The sequence below is a fragment of the Lampetra fluviatilis genome, chromosome 16 (assembly GCF_964198595.1).
Source record: "Lampetra fluviatilis chromosome 16, kcLamFluv1.1, whole genome shotgun sequence".
Taxonomy (NCBI): domain Eukaryota; kingdom Metazoa; phylum Chordata; class Hyperoartia; order Petromyzontiformes; family Petromyzontidae; genus Lampetra; species Lampetra fluviatilis.
This window is the reverse complement of record NC_136290.1, coordinates 14976222-14996022: the sequence shown is the minus strand read 5'-3', so window position 1 is coordinate 14996022 and position 19801 is coordinate 14976222. Positions and strand designations below refer to the sequence as shown.

The following is a 19801-nucleotide window of genomic DNA, read 5'->3' as shown; positions in this document are numbered from 1 at the left end:
AACTACTGCCGCAGACACAGCTTAGTTTGTAGATGCCGGAGTATTGCATGTCAGGGATCACATCCTTCACAGATGGGACCAGAACACACATTTTATGTACTGTGTTAAATCGAGCCTGGATTTTGTGTTTGCTCATGATTTTGGAGGTCTTTTTGGTGACCCCTGCTATGTATGGCAAGGTGATGGTTTTGATTGGGTTCTCAGATGGTTCTTTCCCAACGGTTGGGGTGACAGCTTTATGGATTGTGTAGTCTGAATATTCATTCATCTTGAGAACTTGGTGTACGTGTTTCGGTTCACTGGCTAGGTGATGATGGTCGGAAATGCATCGAGCTCTATGGTGTAGAGTTTTGATGAGGGAATTATTCTGGGAAGGATGGTGGTGGGAGTCGGGTTTTAGATATGCGTCCGTATGGGTGGCTTTCCTGTAGACAGTGTCCCATTGAGCCATTTGGTCTCCTTTCGATTAAAACATCCAAGGATGGTAGCTCCATCTCCATGGTGAATTTGATGGCTGGGTGTATGGAATTTGTGGTTGAGGAATTGGTTCAGAGCTGGTCGGCCATGTGGCCAGATGATGAACGTGTTATTTCCGTACCTCTTCCACAAGGACGGATGTAGAGTGGATGCCTGGATGGCATCTGTCTCAAAATTTTCCATGAAAACATTGGCTACAACTGGAGATAAGGGAGAACCCATTTGGGTACCTTCAACTTGTTTGTAGAAAGTTCCATTCCAGGTTAAGTAAGTGTTGGTGAGGCAGTGTCTAACCAGGGCCGGTACATCAGCATTCAGTCCTTGTTGGACCAAGTCTTCAATGTTTGCAATGGTGTCAGGCACAGGAACTTTGGTAAACAAAGAGGCTACATCGAAACTAACGAGCAAATCACCTGGAGATAGTGAGATGTCCTTAATTAATGATACCAAGTGAGCTAAGGACAGCTGAGGTGGTCTTACCAGTGAATGGTTGTAAGGTCTCAGACAAATCGGGCCAGTTTGTAGGTGGGTGAGTCAATGGTGGAGACGATAGGACGAAGGGGCGTACCCTCTTTATGGATTTTGGTAAGCGATATAATCTGGGTGGTTTAGCAGCAGAGGGTTTTAAGGAGAACTGCTTGGTTGGTTTGATTAAACATGTCGAATCGGTGATATTGTTGGTTTTCGTAACGAGACTGTTGGTGGGATCTATTTTCATTTTTGTATAGCTACCATCATTAAATAGGTCCTGAATTTTGTTGTATGTGGTTTTGTCCATAATGACTGTGGCATTGCGCTTGTCGGCTGAGAGGATGACGATGTCATCTCTCTTTTTTAATTGGGAAAGCTCAAAGCGCTCATCAATACTGATGTTGTTAATAGGTGTCTTGGCGTTTTTGAGGATTGCCGCGATTTCCGATATTGCCACGTCTGCAGTGATGTGTCCCAAACTTAGGGCTACGTCAACTGGGCAATGATATCATCAACTGGGATGTGTTTTGGGGTGACTGCGAAATTCAGCCCTTTAGCTAGAATCGGTTTTAGGCTGTCGGGAATTAGACTGTTACTCTGATTAATAACAATCTTGTCAATTTCTTTCTTTTCAACGTGTGGATCTGGCTTCTTCTTGGAAAGGAGGTTGAACTTGGAAATGAGGTTATCTTTGCATTTAGCTGACATTGAGGTGACTGAAGAGGCTGTTATGTTATCTACATGTTCCCAATCAGATGTTGCATTTTTTCCGTCAATGTTAAGTTTGATTTCAGGAGAGGCTTGTTTAAATTATCTAGTTAAAATCGGAGCAATCTTATTCTCTCTGAGATCAGGGCGAAGCCGGCCCTGAACAATATCCGTTTACCATTGGGAGAATTGACAGCAGCAGATGTCAATTCTCCCAATGCTAAATAGCGTTACGGGGGTCGCGTGACGTGAGGGTTCTGCCTTTGTCGTGAGGGTTGTAAGTTGACGCTGAGGAGGGGGGAGGAGGCGCCCCCCCCCCCCCATGTGGAGAGACATCACCCGCTAATTATTAATGGAGGGGGTGCCTATTTGGAAGACATCTCTTCGTGATTAATGAGGGGGCTGTTCGATATGGAGTGACGTCACCTGCTCATGATTATTAATGAGGGGGGGGGGTGCTACATGTGGAGTGACGTCACCTGCTCATGATCAGGGGCGGTTTCTTCATTAGGGCGATTGGGCGACGCACCACCAATGTCATTCAACCACAGAGTCACGCTAGCCGTCACTGTGCCGCTGGATATAGTCCAATCAGCGTCATGCTACGTTCTGTGGAGTACCGCCTCTTTTTGGGCGATTTCCCTCCAGCTGAGAATCGCCCCGAGTGGTCCCATAGACTTACATTCAAAGATGTTTTTTTTCGAACGGGGGCGCTGCAATGCATTCTCTATGGCTTCTGGGAGGGCTCGCCCTAACGTGCTTACGTCATCATACGTGCTTACGTCATCATACGTAAGCACGTTTCATCCAACAATATAATTTGTCGCCACCTAGTGGAATCTTTAATAAAAGAAACTTGAGTGGTTTGTTTTAATAGTGAGTATAGAAACAAACAAGATGTATTGTAAGAGTCACTTTATTTTTCATTAATATTAAAGAAGTGTAGTTGCCTTTACATGCTTAAGCTGTTAATTTATCCATTGCATGGGTGGACCTTATCCTTATCAATCATCCAGACATTTGCCCCCCCTGAGAGATTTTGCAGGAGCCGCCACTGCTCATGATTATTAATGGCGGGGGGGGGGGTCCATGTGGAGGACGTCACCTGTTCATGATTATTAATGAGGGGGGCTGGCCCACGTGGAGTGACGTCACGCGCGGGACAGACATTCTTGGCTCATTATAGTAGTAAAACAGGACCCTGCGGGGTGGGCTTGTAGGAATAATACTAATACCGGTACAGGGATATCGACCGCACACACACGCGCACACACACACGCACATACGCGCACACACGCACATACACGTACACACGCACACACACCCACACGCACACACACCGCACGCACACACACACACACGTACACACACATGCACGCACGCACACGTAATGAAGTTGTGTTGCTAAGCTTCCAGTTCGCCGTGAATAACGATCCGAAGCCCAATAGCGTCCATTCATCACGCCGCTCGAGTGGGCCGGACACGCACACACGCACGCACACACACGCACACAGTCACACATATACACACACGCACACACGCACACACAGACACGCACACACACGCGCATACACACGCACACACACGCACGCAAACACACACGCACACACACACACGCGCATACACACGCACACACACACGCACACACATACACATTACACACACGCACGCACGCGCACACACGCGCACACACACGCACCTCTCACCTGCAAGGCAGCGGTCGCCGCTTCTCCTACCACATCTCTCGTCGCGGCAGCTGTAACGATGGTGTAAATTTGTTTTTATCATCAATTCCTCCTCCACCCCTCCCCGCCACTGTTCACCCACCAGAATAAATGAGTTCGCCCATAGTCAGTCGATCAAAAAGTTTCGCCGTGAGGCGCCGGAAGCGACGGCCATCTTGTTTAATTCACAGATCGCAGGGGGAGCAGGCGGCCATCTTGTCGGACAGGGTCATGCCAAGTGTTTGCAGTAGGGGGCGATGTTGATACACGGACGGACGGACGGACACATTAATCTATTGGTGGTCTGGTCCACTTCGTTCCTACCAGTATAAATGAGCGTTTATACATCTGGGAGGACACCACAGCAACCACAGCACCCACAGAAGAGCCACGCGTGCGAGGAGGCAACACTCCCCCATACAGATGGAACAGGTGGCGTGTACCGCATTCTGGCAAGCCCAGGGTATGGCACCTTGATGCCCATGGAGTTTCATAAAATGTGTGATCCACGAACCCTCGTGAAGTACCAACATATTAGAAAGGTGATACGCTTTCCATAAAGTTATGCATAGTAACAAGATATTTTCTGAAAATGTAATTGAGAATGAAATGTAGATAATGGTAAAAATGGAAACCGTCTCTCAGCTTTCTAGTGATATGGTCATTCAAACGTCCAATGGGAATGAACTCCAAAGAAGTTAGAACTTAACAAAAAGGCCTCAAAATATTGTGTTAAAAAAATAAAGCCACGTCCACCCAAATGTAACACGCCCATCAACAGCAACGGATGATTTGGATAACTTACACAGGTGGTAGATGCAAGACAGCAAGCAGCACAATGGTTTTGGGCAGGACACGTCATGGCCGGAAGGGATGATGGCAGGTGGTCGGGAAGAACAGCAGCGGCAGCCAAATGGCGTGAACGCGTTTGCGAGGGCGTCTGTCCATGGAGCGGTGAAATCCGCAATCAGAGCCAGCGGGCGGGGCCTCGAGCGCGCGGGCGGGGCCTCTCGAGCGCGCGGGCGGGGCCTCTCGAGCGCGCGGGCGGGGCCTCTCGAGCGCGCGGGCGGGGCCTCGAGCGCGCGGGCGGGGCCTCTCGAGCGCGCGGGCGGGGCCTCTCGAGCGCGCGGGCGGGGCCTCTCGAGCGCGCGGGCGGGGCCTCTCGAGCGCGCGGGCGGGGCCACTCGAGCGCGCGGGCGGGGCCTCTCGAGCGCGCGGGCGGGGCCTCTCGAGCGCGCGGGCGGGGCCTCTCGAGCGCGCGGGCGGGGCCTCTCGAGCGCGCGGGCGGGGCCTCTCGAGCGCGCGGGCGGGGCCTCTCGAGCGCGCGGGCGGGGCCTCTCGAGCGCGACCCCGGCGCCTCGTGTGCGAGGCCGCGTTTGCGATGCTGCTGCCGCCCTTCGCCGAGGAGTTCCTTTGCCGGGCCGCGGCCCGCGCGCTCTTCTACCCCACGCTGCTCTACACGGCGCTCGCGTGCCGCGTGCTGGGCCCGCGCCGCCGCCGCTGGTTCGACCGCGTGGATGCGACCGTGGTGCTGGGCGCGCTGCCCCTGCGCGGCTTGACCGAGCAGGCGAGGTCCCCCGCGTCCCTTTTTGGGCACCTTTCTGCTCGTGGCTGTCTGGCCGGGTGCCTCGGCAGTGGAGCCAGCGACTCGGCCCATTATCCCGCCGGGTTTGATGCAGTTAGTGCCAATGAGTAAACATTTGTGGGGAAGTTAGCAATGATCGGCTTGTGGACAGACTTGCTCCCGCCATAGGAATGCGAGATATGTATTACTGACTCGGTGGCTGTAAACGGGAGGTATCACGTCTTCAATGCATTTTTCGGAACAGGAACTCACCATGCCTCGTGAGGGTGCCGTCGTTGCGGTTATAGCATGGGCCCGTGTCCCTCCCCTCACGCTCCCCGTGTCTCCCCTCACGCTCCCCGTGTCCCTCCCCTCACGCTCCCCGTGTCTCTCCGTGTCTCTGCTCACGCTCCCCGTGTCTCCCCTCACGCTCCTCGTGTCTCTCCGTGTCTCCCCTCACGCTCCCCGTGTCTCCCCTCACGCTCCCCGTGTCCCTCCCCTCACGCTCCCCGTGTCTCTCCGTGTCTCTGCTCACGCTCCCCGTGTCTCCCCTCACGCTCCTCGTGTCTCTCCGTGTCTCCCCTCACGCTCCCCGTGTCTCCCCTCACGCTCCTCGTGTCTTTCCGTGTCTCCCCTCACGCTCCCCGTGTCTCCCCGTGTCCCTCCCCTCACGCTCCCCGTGTCTCTCCGTGTCTCTGCTCACGCTCCCCGTGTCTCCCCTCACGCTCCTCGTGTCTCTCCGTGTCTCCCCTCACGCTCCCCGTGTCTCCCCTCACGCTCCTCGTGTCTTTCCGTGTCTCCCCTCACGCTCCCCGTGTCTCCCCGTGTCCCTCCCCTCACGCTCCCCGTGTCTCTCCGTGTCTCTGCTCACGCTGCTTGCGTCTCTCCGTGTCTCCCCTCACGTTCCCCGTGTCTCCCCTCACGCTCCCCGTGTCTCTCCGTGTCTCCCCTCACGCTCCCCGTGTCTCCCCTCACGCTCCCCGTGACTCCCCTCACGCTCCCCGTGTCTCCCCTCACGCTCCCCGTGTCTCTGCTCACGCTGCTTGCGTCTCTCCGTGTCTCCCCTCACGCTCCCCGTGTCTCCCCTCACGCTCCCCGTGTCTCTCCGTGTCTCTGCTCACGCTGCTTGCGTCTCTCCGTGTCTCCCCTCACGCTCCCCGTGTCTCCCCTCACGCTCCCCGTGTCTCCCCTCACGCTTCCCGTGTCTCCCCTCACGCTCCCCGTGTCTTCCCTCACACTCCCCGTGTCTCCCATCACGCTCCCCGTGTCTCTCCGTGTCTCTGCTCACGCTGCTTGCGTCTCTCCGTGTCTCCCCTCACGCTCCCCGTGTCTCCCCTCACGCTCCCCGTGTCTCCCCTCACGCTTCCCGTGTCTCCCCTCACGCTCCCCGTGTCTCCCCTCACACTCCCCGTGTCTCCCATCACGCTCCCCGTGTCTCTCCGTGTCTCTGCTCACGCTGCTTGCGTCTCTCCGTGTCTCCCCTCACGCTCCCCGTGTCTCCCCTCACGCTCCCCGTGTCCCTCCCCGTGTCTCCCCGTGTCCCTCCCCTCACGCTCCCCGTGTCTCCGCTCACGCTGCCTGCGTCTCTGCTCACAGCTGGTGAAGCAGGAGAACGTGCGCGGCGTCATCACCATGAACGAGCCGTACGAAACGAGGTTCCTGTGCAACTCGCTCGAGGTCTCTAAGGACGACTCAAGCCCAACACCGGCACACCACATCCAGTAGACATTTCACCATCGATGTAGATGCCAGTCACGTGCCACCTACTCTGGTATTTTTGAATGATTACGTGCATGGTCACGAATAAAATTGTTGATGAATGACCGTCCCTTCCACGCAAGCAAGCAGCTCCTCCTCCTCCGGGCACCCGGGCCCTGTGTGTGCGCCTGCAGGAGTGGCGAGACGCCGGCGTGGAGCAGCTGACGCTGAGCACCGTGGACTTCACGGGGGTGCCCTCGCCACAGCAGCTGCACGCCGGCGTGGCCTTCGCCCTGAAATACGCGGCGCTCGGCCACTCGGTCTACGTGCACTGCAAGGCCGGGCGCTCGCGCAGCGCCACCATGGTGGCAGCTTACCTCATCCAGGCACGTGGCCCACCGCACCTCTTCTTAAGCTTTGGGATGTTTGGCCAACAACACTTACACTGTACGTGTTTTAGCTGTTGGTGGAAACCAGATCACCTGGAGGAAATCCCATGCAGCCATGCAGAACAGGGGCCGAATAAACAGATGCAACACAAAAAGGCGACCGTGTTTGGAATATAACCCAGGTCCTCCTCGCTCTTGAGGCATGTGTCACCACTGCACCCCCCACTCCTCGCATTCTCACGTGTTAATGGCTTAATAAAGTTACTGATGAGGTGCGTTGTAAAGTTAATTCCTCCTGCGACGTACACTCTTGAGTGCCGTGCGCCGAGGGGGCCGAGTTGACTTTGTTTAACCAGGAGAGAACTCGAGACTCGGATTGTCTTTGTTTGCAAGCGTGAGCTGGGGTGCCACAATGACGAGTAGTAGAGCGGTGAAGCGGCAGGTGATGTCCGTGCGGGCTGTGCGCAGGTGCATGGCTGGGATGTGCAGGAGGCCTGCAACCACCTCCGCTCTCTGCGGCAGCACGTTCTCATCCGGCCAACCCAGCGGGAGGCCCTGGCCCGGTTTGCGGCAGAGGTGCGAGCGGACGACCCTGCCAGCGCTCGGACTACCGCACCCCCCGGCTAGCCGGCAACCTGCTCTGGCCTTCCCCTCCCATTGGCTGAATCCTTTGTGGTAATGTATGTATGTCTTTTTAGGGAGGCATACCTGTCAACCCCTTATCAGTGCCTATCTTATTACAGACCAATTCAGACCTTATTGGTCACCCTGTGCCCTTATAAATCTCAACGCTCATCCTACAAAGTCCCATCACAAGGAAGAAACACAAATAGACTTTGTTTTGCACTTATTGAAATGGCTGTACGCCGTATGGACCTGAAAACAAAATTTCCCTGTTCAAGAATATGGGTAAACTGTATGGGTTGACAGGTATGGGGAGGTGACGCATTGTCCTTGTGTCACTGGTCCATAAATGCATTACCCATACGACCCAGGATGGCTAATGCGACCAATGGATTTTCTTGAAGTATTTTGTCTGTAGATAACAAATATAACAATCATAGTGCAGGGCAATCACGAATGAAGGCACTACTGTTTCACAGGCACAGTCTCACAGTAGGGGGCGATGTTGCCATATAATTTCCTGCTCGTTTTAAAGGATGTCGTGGGATCTTAATGTCCGCTGTGAGCAACGCAGATGGCACGTAAATGCACCCGCATAATAACCAAGTTGCGAACGCGCTACCACTGGGCCACATGACCGCCCCAAATCCGTATGACAGCGAGGACCAATGCTTGTACTTTCAGCCACCGTTGTACTGGTCCATGTACCATCCAAATGTCTGGACATACCACTGGCAATTGGCAAACATCCGCGTCCATATTGATCCACAAGGCATTCGCAAGCAACAGCAGTAGCACGTTTATTCCTTGGAAAAGAAGCAGTTCTAATTGAGAGGATTATGAGGTCGTGCAGCGTTTTATTTTGGGAAATTACAGGGAATGACGTCATTTCTGAAACTCATGTGCAGCAAGTGGTAGGACGGTGGTTGCACGACTCAGTGTTTCGAAACACGACACGGGGAAAAGGTGACAAACCATGCAGCTGGTGTGAATTCAGCTCCATTCCCTTTCAGGTCATGATTGATGCAACAGCATGATTCTGGTCAAGTCCGTGTCAGGAAACGGCACGTGTGAGGCCACCTTGCTGTATAAAACTGTTAATATTCTGTACAGAGAAGGTGGTAAAGTGTTGTTATTTGTGCTTGTGCACCACTGCTAATGCGGTGTCACCAAATACTTTATCTAAACAAGGGTTTCCGTGAAATAAAATGTACAATTTGTATCAAGAAAATAAATCTATGAATATTTAAAGATTTAATTGTTTGAGCAAGGTCGTGGTTTAGAGAGTGCAAATTGGTTAGGTGCTAATGCGTGTTCGAGCAGTGGCAGGGCGGGTAATTACGACACGGGAGCTGTCAGTCGAGCACAACACTTGGTGATTACGGTTGCCCGAGTGCCGCAAGCCTCTGCCAGCTGCACAGTGTGCATGCTCAGCCAGAGCATCCAAACCAGTCGTGAGCTGATTTTCAGATTAATCAAAAATATCTCAGGATCAGGCCAAGGTGTGATACTTGAGACGATCTAAATAAAAACGTCGATTCGGATTATTCCGAAAGGAAAGTGACGATGCCGGTATCACTGCGTCACTTCCGCTGTTTTCCTGCTAAAACTGGTGGCACGTGGCATCAAGTGATATCACCATTGTGACACGTAAATACATATCTTAACATAATCCAGAACTATCCGATAACTTCCGAGAAAACTGTAAATCTGAAATATTTCAATACAAAACTCGTGCTGAATCTGAACCAGCGCTCGCAAGTGCATGGAACGGTGTAGCGGTGTGCAGAGCCGCCCCTTATCTTGTATGTCGCGACAACTGCCGCATCAGAAAACATCTTGGTGGTTCGTCCTCGGGGCAGCAGTGAGTTCATTGGGAGTAATACACAGGGGGTAGAGCACTGCCAATCTCTGCGTCGGGGTAATGAGCTGGGTGCATGTGTTAAAATGTAAATTATATTTTATTGTGAATCTCTCTACAATAAGCAGCAAGTGAAAAGTAGAAACTCTGTAAGCTGCCTTTGAAACACTCTAGCTGCCTTTGATTTTTCATTAAATAAAATATTTCACCCAGGTAATCTCTTACGATGAAACATCTCGTTGGCAAGGCATCCAGGGCCTTGGACCTGCCTTTCCTGCCTCCCGGCCCATACCCCGCAGAGCGAGGGATCCTGAAGAGCCTTCCCCTCCACACTCTCAACGTGCAGACAGATGCCACCTGCGATGTCGAGGCCACGTGGACATCTGGAATGGAGCGATTCGTCCCGTCACTCATCCCCCCCGGCCGCCAGAGCAGAGCAGGGACTGGGGCGGGGGGGGCTGAGCAGCTGAGTTTGCGAGGCCACTGTGCCTGTGCTCAGCTGCTGTGTTAATCATGAAAATCTTGTGCTAGGCAGGGACCTCACCGGTTGGGCCACACAACCGTTGGTTGCGTGTGGAGACCCCAACTGCACATGCTTGAGCCTATTTTGTATTTATGCCTCACTGAGTCTCAATACTTTCAGGAGCATTCTGACAAGTTTTTGAAGTAGGGGGTGATGTTGCTATGCACAATCTCAATGGGATAACTTGCAGGTAATTTTTCAGCATTATACATTTGTCCAATAGTTACATTGTATGTTTTTTTGTGATGGGAGGAAACTGAATGCAGAGGAAACCCATGCAGAGCAAGGGGAGAACATTCAAACTCCACACAAAGACGAATTGGGAATCGAACCTATACGACATCCGTTGTCTGGTGCAGCACGTGCAGACCTAGGGGCAGCAGGGGTTGTCGGCGGAGATGGTGACATTGATGGCGTAGAGGTCGATGAGATCGGCCAAGAAGAGTTGGTCGGCCACGGGGTCGAGGCCCATGTGGCACACGTCCGACTCGGTGACTTCGCGGACACCGCTGACCGCCAGGCGCACCAGCGAGCCCAGCACGCGTGCATTCAGCTCCCGGAAGAATCTGCTCAGCACGACACCAAAGATTCCCCATGTTGCCTTAATAGATTGTTGGGTCAAGTACTGTTAGCGAGCAGCACCTATGAAGGTCGGCCTGACGCACAGGGAGGTGGGTGGCCAGCACCACGCCCGGCCGTCTTTGTTTTCCACACCGCACCAGGTATTCAATTAAGGCTTAGTCGATCTAAGGGAGGCCCAAGGACAGGTTGAAATTCGTTCAGATAATCGTAAACGGTGTTGGCCGTGAGTAGAAATCGAACTCGGGTCGCCAGGTTCATAGTACATAGTACAGTGCCGTCTTGTCCTCAAACATCTCCGTTTTCACACCTACGATTAGCGCGGTTGGCTACGTACGGTGCGAAAGAAGTTCAACATACATAGCACACCGAGCAAACCACTGCACCACCGCTCCGATAAAGAGAACGCCCACACTTGATGTGAATTGCTGTGCAGTGCAGCCACCCACGCCGAATGTAGCCTGTGACAGTCTCACAAGCACAAGGTTACCATGAAACTGCTCTTTAAAGACCCCCTTATGCAGCCATACGTTTTGCAACTGCAGTCGAGTTTCTTGTGCTTGTCTAGCCAGGTGAGACTCATTTGCAAGAGTGACCTGGGCTCACCACAATGACGAGCAACAGCATCAAACGGTGAAACGGTGCAGCAAATATAAATTACGAATGAAAACCACATTGTAGAAGAAATCCGAAATACTGCACAACCATATGTAAATGTTCCTTCATTTAAAGCCCCACAACAAAAGTCGGCTCGGACAAATGTCTGGTGTTAATGATGTGGGTGAAGGTGGGAGTGGCCCAGTTTGATGTTGGTAACACTCGGGGGTAAAGACCTCGGTTCTTGTGGGATATTTTTCTTTTCAGATTTAGCCACTGGGTGGCACCAGATCCGCGTGTCTGTGTAACCCGCAAATAAAACCTCCACTCGTTCACGTGCAATACAGACACGTGCCACAGCAGGGCACGGCGGGTTTCTCGAGGAGACGCATCAAGTGTGAAGGGATGAAGGATTCCACTTGGCTCTCGTGATGACACCGACGTACGTTAGAAGGAATCCGTTGTCGAGGTTCTGGCTTCCATCCCGGCCTGTCGAGACCACCTCCCTGGATGAACGCACGCGCACCCCACACAGCCAAGCGCACTTAAGGGTAAACAACCGTGCCCTGCCATGAGGCCACCGTCTCGTGACGATGATGTATGCTGCTTGAATTTAGCCGCCGGCCAGGTGGCCCAGCTGTAGAGCGGGCAGCTCGCAATCGGAAAGTGGCAAGCTCAAATCCTGGTTGGGAGTCATTCAAATGAGTACTACCTTGTAATTGGTAATTAAGTCAGCATTGGTTGTCCCAAGGGTAGACTCCACGTGGCCTCTGTGCACGGAGCCTTGTAGTGACCGGCAGTGATGGTCGTGACAGTGAGGCTCGTGGTGGTGATGCTCGTGATGCGTGCTGTGGTGCGCGCACCTCTGCGTCACCAGCTGTTGGTAGCGGCTTTGGTCGGCACGTGTAGGCGCTAGCAGGCCCTGCAGGTGACTGTGGTGCGAGCGGAGGCTCTGCCGGTCAACGTACACGTCGTACAGTGCCGTCTTGTCTTCAAACACCTTCTCTGTCGTGCCTGTCGAGAGTAGCAGCCAAGCGTTTGCAAGCACAACTCACGATCCACCCAGGACACATCTGGTGCATTCAGAGTAATTATTTTATTTTACACATCGTTTATACAAATTGGCTCAAAATACTGTAGGAATTTTAATCTGCAATCTTTGCACAGATGCGCAGGAAACCACAAATGAGTGGGAACATATCCTAACAATTGCCCATGCTCTGTCACCCTATATAAGGATGTTTGAAAAACTCCATGAATCAGTGTAGCATGAAGTCAAAGTACCTGGAGAAAACCCACACGTGCGAGGGGGTGAACACTTGATCTCTAAATAGACCAGGCTCTGTTTGAAACCAAGCTCTTATGGGATGTTTGGCCATTTCCTTTAATGAGAGTTTGGCTTATTACGGGAGAAAACTGGCGAACCCGAAGAAAACACCTGGCACATTGGAGGGGGCGACACTCAAAGCTCCCCACAGATAAATTCAAGAATCCATTGCCGTCCTTCCATCTCTTGGCCACCTCGCAGCCAGCCCCGACCCTACAGCACCTGCTTTTCCCAAGCAGTCTTCCACTCAGCATTAACCAGGCTCAACCCTGCTCGTGGTTTCACTTCTGAATCTTTTATCCCACCAAGGGATGGCAACTGAGAGTGTAGCCGCGGGGACTAAACGAGCAGAGCTCGGGAAATACCCCCCATCCCCCCATGTGGACGCTGTTGTGCGCGTGCGTTCACTCACACGCGATGTAGGTGACCTCCGACTCCAGCGAACCGATGTCGGCCACGCTGACGTAGAAGAGCGGCTTGAGGGGCGGCACGGCGCCTAGCCCAGCCTGGCCGTGGCTCCCCAGGCAGCAGCAGCAGAGCACTGCGGAGCACACACCGCGACTTATGGAGCGCTCGCGGCTGCGACTTAGCCAGCGATTGTTGGCGTTCTTGTTCGCGTCGTTCTGAGCGGCGGTGCGGCCCAGCGGTAGCGCGTTCGGTGCTCGTTGTAGTGGTTCGAGGTTTGAAGCCGGCAGGCCGCCTTGATTATATTGCTGCGTTATACTGTGGGGATATTAACCATACAACATGCGCCGTCTGCCTCTCAGTGGATGTGATGCCATTAGAAATTAATAGGCCGCTGTGTGTCGGCGTCATGGTCCAAATTGCCAAATTCTCAAAATGACACTGCTAAATATTGGCATTACCCATGGCAACATTGCCCCTTCTGTGGAACTAAATGCAGCCTGTGTCTGTGAAACACAACAGCGCCTTACTGCTTGAAGCCTTGCGCTATGATAATGGGGTGAATTCCAAACGTGCTAAATAATAAAAAAAATTCAGCTGCACTTCAAACGGTACGTGTGTGTGCACCACGGAGCGAGCTCATGCCGGGACTCCCGAGGCATCCTGCATTTTGAATCCGAAAAAAATCTTAAAATCTGTGTCGTGTCACAGCTCGCGCACGCGCCTCCGCTAGAGGGAGCTCCAGGGTATTTGGTCTACTCTTCCACGTTTTTCAGATGATTTTTCATGCCGTTACTAGTAATGCAAAATAAATGGGTAGTAAGTGTTATTTCCTAATTGCTTATGCCTAAAAAGTATAGAAAATGGCTATTATTCCCCACAAACTTTGTTTTTGTGACCAGGACAGTGATATTTGGAAATTTACCTATTTTCAATGAGAAAACGGGCAAATGTGTGTATTTTCGTTCACATAAAGTATAAAAAAACAACATGAATACAAATTTACATGAATTTATACGAAAGTAATACAAAAATTACTACAAAAGATTTAGAAGTAGATTTTGGAGATTTTGCGATTATTCTGTAAATCACGTTCACGAATCCGACCCCAAATGTAGTCTCCCATCATTTTCTCGTTATACTGTCCTAGTGGAAGCGCTCGCTTTGCTCCTCCGAGTACGCTCCCATGTTCTCCTTGAATTCATCAAGATGAGCATCAAGGATATGGACTTTGAGGGACATCCTACATGTGCCGTTGTTCACCCTTCTCAACCAGCTCCACATAGTTTTTGACCTTGTGATTGCTCAGGAAGCCACGAACCACTGTGACAAAGCTGTTCCAAGCCGCTTTCTCCTTACTAGTGCGCTTCTTGTGGAATTCATTGCACTCCAGGATCTTCTTTATCTGTGGTCCGATGAAAACACTGGCTTTGATCTTTGCCTCAGACAGCGAAGAGAAGAAGTCTTGAAGGTACTTGAAGGCTGCCGACACCTTATCTACAGCTCTGACAAATTGTTTCATAAGGCGCAATTTCATGTGCAGTGGTGGCATCAGCACCTCCCGGGGGTCCACCAGTGGCTCCCACTTGACGTTGCTCCACCCCACAGAGAACTCGGTCCACTGTGGTCAGTCCTGTCTGTAGTAGTGCGCCTTGGTGTCCCTGCTGTCCCAAAGGTAAAGATAGCAGGGAAACTTGGTAAAACCGCCTTGGAGACCCATAATTTTGAAGTCTCCGATGACCTCGCAGCCATACTCATCATACTTCAAGGCATCCAGCAAGGTCTTGATGCTGTTGTAATCCTCTTTGAGGTGCACCGAGTGAGCCAGGGGAAGAGACAGGTACTTGTTACCATTATGTAGCAGCACGGCTTTGAGGCTCCTGGATGAGCTGTCAATGAAGAGGCGCCACTCATTCAGGTTACAGGCGATTCCGATTGCCTCGAACAGACTGATCACATTGTGGCAGAAGCAGAGCCCATCTTGATGGGTGAAGAAGCTGCAAAAAGGTTGGTGATGCTTCCTCTGATCTGCGACTTGCACACTTTCATCCAACAAGTTCCACTGCTTGAGCTTATACGTCAAAAGCTCGGCATTGAGGTATTTTGGTTGGGGTAGTATGGGTTTCTCTCCTCAGCTCCACCTCTGAAATTGTCATCTGGATCTATAACGTCTTCCTTGCTCTCTGACTTGCTGCTCTCTTCTAAAGATGGCTGCTCTCCGGAGGAGTGGGTATGGGGAGCTCATGGCAGTGTGGCATGAGCTCCCCGTACCCACAGTATGGATGAAGGAAGGTCCGAATACGTGATTGCAGGTGCATTCTTGCCATTCCGACGTTTGGAAGGGTCCACCATGCAGAAGTAGCAGTTAATTGAGTGGTCAGTGGGTTCCCGCCAAATTCTTGGGATAGCGAACTTCATGGCTATCTTTTCCCCTCTGTACCATCCTACAAAATACATTTATTTCACCCATGACTAATGTGTAAGAGATTCTCGCACATTTATCATATATGATATATTTTTTCAATAACATTGAAAATTGTAAAACATTTTATAGTAAAAAATTGTAACAAATTTTATAACAATTCCGAGCAACAATTGTCCATCTTACCTTCCAGAGTTTTTTTGCATTGCTCGCAGGTGAAATGAGGTGCCCAGGGTTTGTCTTGATCCCCGAAAGACATGCCTAAATATGCCTTGTAGGCCTCGCACATCTTAGCAGATGCTTCCACAGAGTACTTTTTCGCTCGTCTTGATAAATTGGTCGCAGACAGAAAAAAGCGTCTGCCGGATGCTTGCAGCCTCTTGATGCCATCTCAGCAAAATGCAGATATGTATCCACTTAGGCAGCTGGAACTAAACTGAACTGGTGGGCTTAAGGCCCCTGTAGTTATACTACTATTTATATTAATGGAAATTTCTAGAATATTCTAGAAGTTTATTCAGCACTGAATCTATCTGTAATGTTTTGGGAAATATGTAAATTTCAAAATATTACTGTCCTGGTCACAAAATCAAAGTTTGTGGGGAATAATAGCCATTTTCTGTACTTTTGAGGCATAAGCAATATGGAAATAACACTACCCAGGAACAAAAATAAACATTTGTTACACAGTGTAATCACTGTTAACACACCCCCAGTTGTAATGGGCAAGGCGTTTGTGGTGCGTTTGGGGAGGGTAGGCGCCGCCCACCGTGGAGGCACGCGCCGCCCACCGGGGGCGGCGAGTAGAGCAGCATCCTCTTGCGCAGGAGAACCAACTTCCAGAGGCAGAACACGCTCGGCCCGAAGCAGCTCACAAGCCGGGAGAGGCACCCTGCATGGTGGCCCTGCACGCAGTGCAAACACCACCACGCACAACACTCGTATCTCACTTGCGCCACTCGCCAGCACTCGCACCGACACTCACATTTGCACACTGTCCTGTACCCCAGCACTAACATCGGCACTCACAAGGGCAGGCTCAGGGCTGTAAAGAGGAGATGAGTGAGTGTAAACAGAAGGATATTTGAGGCAGGAGTGCTCAAGGGAGCTGGGCTAACTTGGCAGCTTCAAGAGAAATTGTCGGCATTTGAGCTCAGCTGCCTGAGAAGGATGCTGGGAGTTTAATGGTGAGACAGGATAAGCATTGGAGCAGGCTGAGTGGTGTAGATATGATCAGGCGGAAACGACCGCACTGAGTAGCATCATGTAGAGGTGATGTCATATACAGATAAAAACGGCTGCACTGGGTAGGACGCGCATGCAGGACTCGGGAAGAGGGCCAGTCTCCACTAGTTGAGCGACCAAGGGGAAGAGAAGAAATAAGGGCAGATGGTGGTGAGGGAGATGGCCAGGGAGGATCGTGGAGGTCAATGTGCTTCTCTACTGTGCAGTAGCAGCAGCAGCTGTGGGATGTGGCAGAGGGGAGAACGCAGTGGTAGGGTGGAGGTTGTGGTGGTGGTGGCATCATCAACGGTTTTGGCCATGGTGACGTCTCAAGCTTGAGTTGGTCTAAAGAAAGGGGCTGGCTGAGGTGTTCATGTTGGACCTGCAGTAGAGGACGATCCCAGGAGAGTGGCGTGCGGGTTGAGGGGAGCTGGCTTGAGGGGGGCTGGGTGGTGGGGAGCTCGGTGGTGAGGGGCAGCACTGCTCGGTATTGCTCATAGAACTCTGAGAGGGCTTCGTATTGCCCTGGCTCGTCAAGCTGCCTCCTGTTCCACACATCACGAACATTATCAGCATCACCATCAGCCATAATCAAGTACGGGCTTTATTTTAGAAAAATCAGTCACGGGCTTGCCGCACACAAATAGAGCATGTCTCTAGCAACACACACGTCGGCGTTTCCTGCTTCCCATATTCACCGAGAAATGAAGGTAGCTGCCGCAGCAGTAGTGAAGTGGTTCGTGCGGAGTGGACTTGCAAACCAGAGGTCTCCGGTTCACTTCCATCTTATGCCATGGCAGAAAGAATTGCGCAATTTGCTCGATTGCCACTCACCACTGTCCCCCCGGCAGCAGGGTGACTCAGTTCCTCACTGCAGGTTGCGTCCGAGTCCCCCCACCTCTTCCAAGACGTCTGGCCAGCGTGGAAGAGTAGACCAAAGAGTCTCTCATTGGGTTCTCTAGAACTCCCTCTAATGAAGACCCTCCTGTCAGCAGTGGCATGAGCATGCACTCAGGCGGCTGTGCCATTACCCGAACAAGCGGGGCAACTGCTGGGTTGTTTGCTCACCTGACTTGCTCCTGGAGGAAGGCCGAGTGCAAGGCGAGGGTGGCGTAGCTGGGGGACAGGGCCCCCACAGACTTGACACGGACGCCTCGCTCTGGGCCGCTGTCCACGCGCCGGCTGTGGAAGTGAGCCAACCCAAAGGCGCTGTCAGTTCGGAAATACCTGCGCACACCACAGACACACGGACATACAAAGCAATACAAAGATCCTCCTTGTAGGCTTTAACAGGATATTGAGGCATGTGCTGTTAGTGAGCGCCAATGAAGGCCGGCATGACACACGAGCAGGTGGGTGGCCAGGACCACGCCTAGCCACCTTTGTCTTCCCAGTGGTGTATTTACACACATCAGATACTAATTTAAGGCTAAATCAACCTCGAAAAAGCCCAAATTCGGTTCAGATATTCGATATTGTCGGTAGCCGGGAATTGAACTTGGGTCGCAAGGTCGGTAAGCACAATGTGCTAACCGCTGCACTACCGCTCCCTCACTTACTGACATGCACAAAGACTCCCGGACACACACGGCTGTGAGCAATGCGCGCTCATTTACACCAGCGGGCCTCGACCCAAAGCCTTTCAGTGGGGACGTGCAGACTGGATACCGTGCAGGTGTAAATGTGATGTGCGTGACTTGGGAGTTAGAAGTGACTGTGAGGAGTGAGGGACCCGCACGTGAAGTCAGAAGTGATGTTGTGAGCTCCACTCGCGATGGCCTTGAACTCAACACCGACCAGGGCTGCATCGTGAGGCGCGGACCACTCCAGCCCGTTCCCTGTCGACACAAATCACTCTTCACACCCCGCACCACACTCCACCCACGAGTCCGTAACAAAGCCCCGTTCCGATCGATGTAATTCTATTCTTGCGTTTGGCGATATGGTTAGGAGCTCAAAGTCAAAGTCGAGGTCTGCCGCTGGCCACGGCGATAGGGCACAACAGGAGAGAGAGTTCGTGTCGTTTTGTTGTTCATCCTCCGTCAAAGGGGCACGGACAACAGTTTGTTTAGTACGCGGTCCATAGTTTGGGTTGCACGGCCACAATTATACTTTGGGTTGTCTTTAATGTATGTATATGTGTATCTATGACTCTCTATTTATAGGAATATCTGCGTATTTCTCTGGGGTTCTACGAGTTTACTCGATGGTCTATTATTTGGGTTGCATGGCCACAATTGCACTACTGTGGCTTGTCTTTAATTTTACAATTAAGAAGAAACGCGCATCGACGGGCTGACGTTCTGATGAGGTTGGCAGTGAGCGAGGAGGTATGGCAAAGCCAGGAAGGAGGCGTTTACAGTCTTCTGGACGTTCGCGTCACTCCGCTCTGTTCGCCAGATCGATACCTGCCCCCTTCCGCGCCACCTCGTGGCCCGAACCCAGCGGGTCTCAATCCGCAGGGCGACACCACCGACACGCGTGTGACCCCCCCCCCGCACCGCCCCCCGCACCTGTCCCCGCCGTGTGACCCCCCCCCGCACCTGTCCGCGCGTCAAACGTGGCCACGAAAGCGGCGGTGACGAGCGCCGCCTCCACCTCGCCCGGGCCAGGCAGCGTCTCCTCGCCCGCCCGCCTTACCGCCTCCCCCTCCCCCTCGTCCCCCTCCTCCTCCTCCGCAAGGAGCAAGGCGCCCTCGCTCTCTGTGCCCACGTCCATCTTCGTGATCACGGCTCCGGGAAGGAAGGGGAAGGGAGGGTAAGGAACTCCCTGGGATGTGGGCGTCGCGCCGAGTCGCGTTGCCAGAACAGAGGCGAAACCTCTTCACGGAGCGAGCCCCGGGGAAGTGCCGCGCCCAGAAATCGAATTCGTTCACTCGGCACGGGGCCCCGAGTCACCTCGCTCACTCCGGGCGACTCCGCTAATCGCCTTCACGGGACTCCTTCACTCCTTCCCTTCATTCATTCCCTTCACTCTCTCCCTTCACTCCTTCCCATCACTCCTTCACTTCTTCCCTTCGCTCCTTTTTTTTACGATCAGTGGAAACAAGAAGATGCTCGGTGTAGTCGGCACTTTGCTTCGTTCATCATTTCGTAAACATTTTTTTTATTTTTAAACTTTGCTTTATGTAAACCCCCACCTCTCGCTCACTCTCTCGCTCTCTCTCTCTCTCGCTCTCTCTCGTTCTGCACGCAGCCCTTCTCGCAGT

The 19801-nt window shown here is 52.5% G+C and overlaps 2 protein-coding genes across 2 annotated transcripts; one reads left to right on the top strand and one right to left on the bottom strand.

Moving 5' to 3' along the window:
* The first annotated feature begins 4692 nt into the window (after positions 1–4692).
* On the top strand, positions 4693–9668 carry PTPMT1 (protein tyrosine phosphatase mitochondrial 1). Its single transcript, XM_078863836.1, has 4 exons — positions 4693–4947; positions 6541–6621; positions 6837–7028; positions 7500–9668. Exons 1-4 carry the CDS (start codon positions 4762–4764, stop codon positions 7656–7658), a joined length of 618 nt encoding a protein of 205 aa, XP_078719962.1. The 5' UTR covers positions 4693–4761; the 3' UTR covers positions 7659–9668.
* A 6-nt stretch (positions 9669–9674) lies between these two features.
* Positions 9675–19601, bottom strand: DENND11 (DENN domain containing 11). Its single transcript, XM_078863835.1, has 9 exons — positions 19137–19601; positions 18332–18431; positions 17662–17820; positions 16976–17138; positions 16139–16274; positions 12955–13083; positions 12079–12229; positions 11662–11721; positions 9675–10605 (listed from the first exon to the last, which is right to left on the bottom strand). The coding sequence occupies exons 1-9, from the start codon at positions 19309–19311 to the stop codon at positions 10410–10412; spliced, it is 1269 nt and encodes a 422-aa protein (XP_078719961.1). The 5' UTR covers positions 19312–19601; the 3' UTR covers positions 9675–10409.
* Positions 19602–19801: the final 200 nt, after the last annotated feature.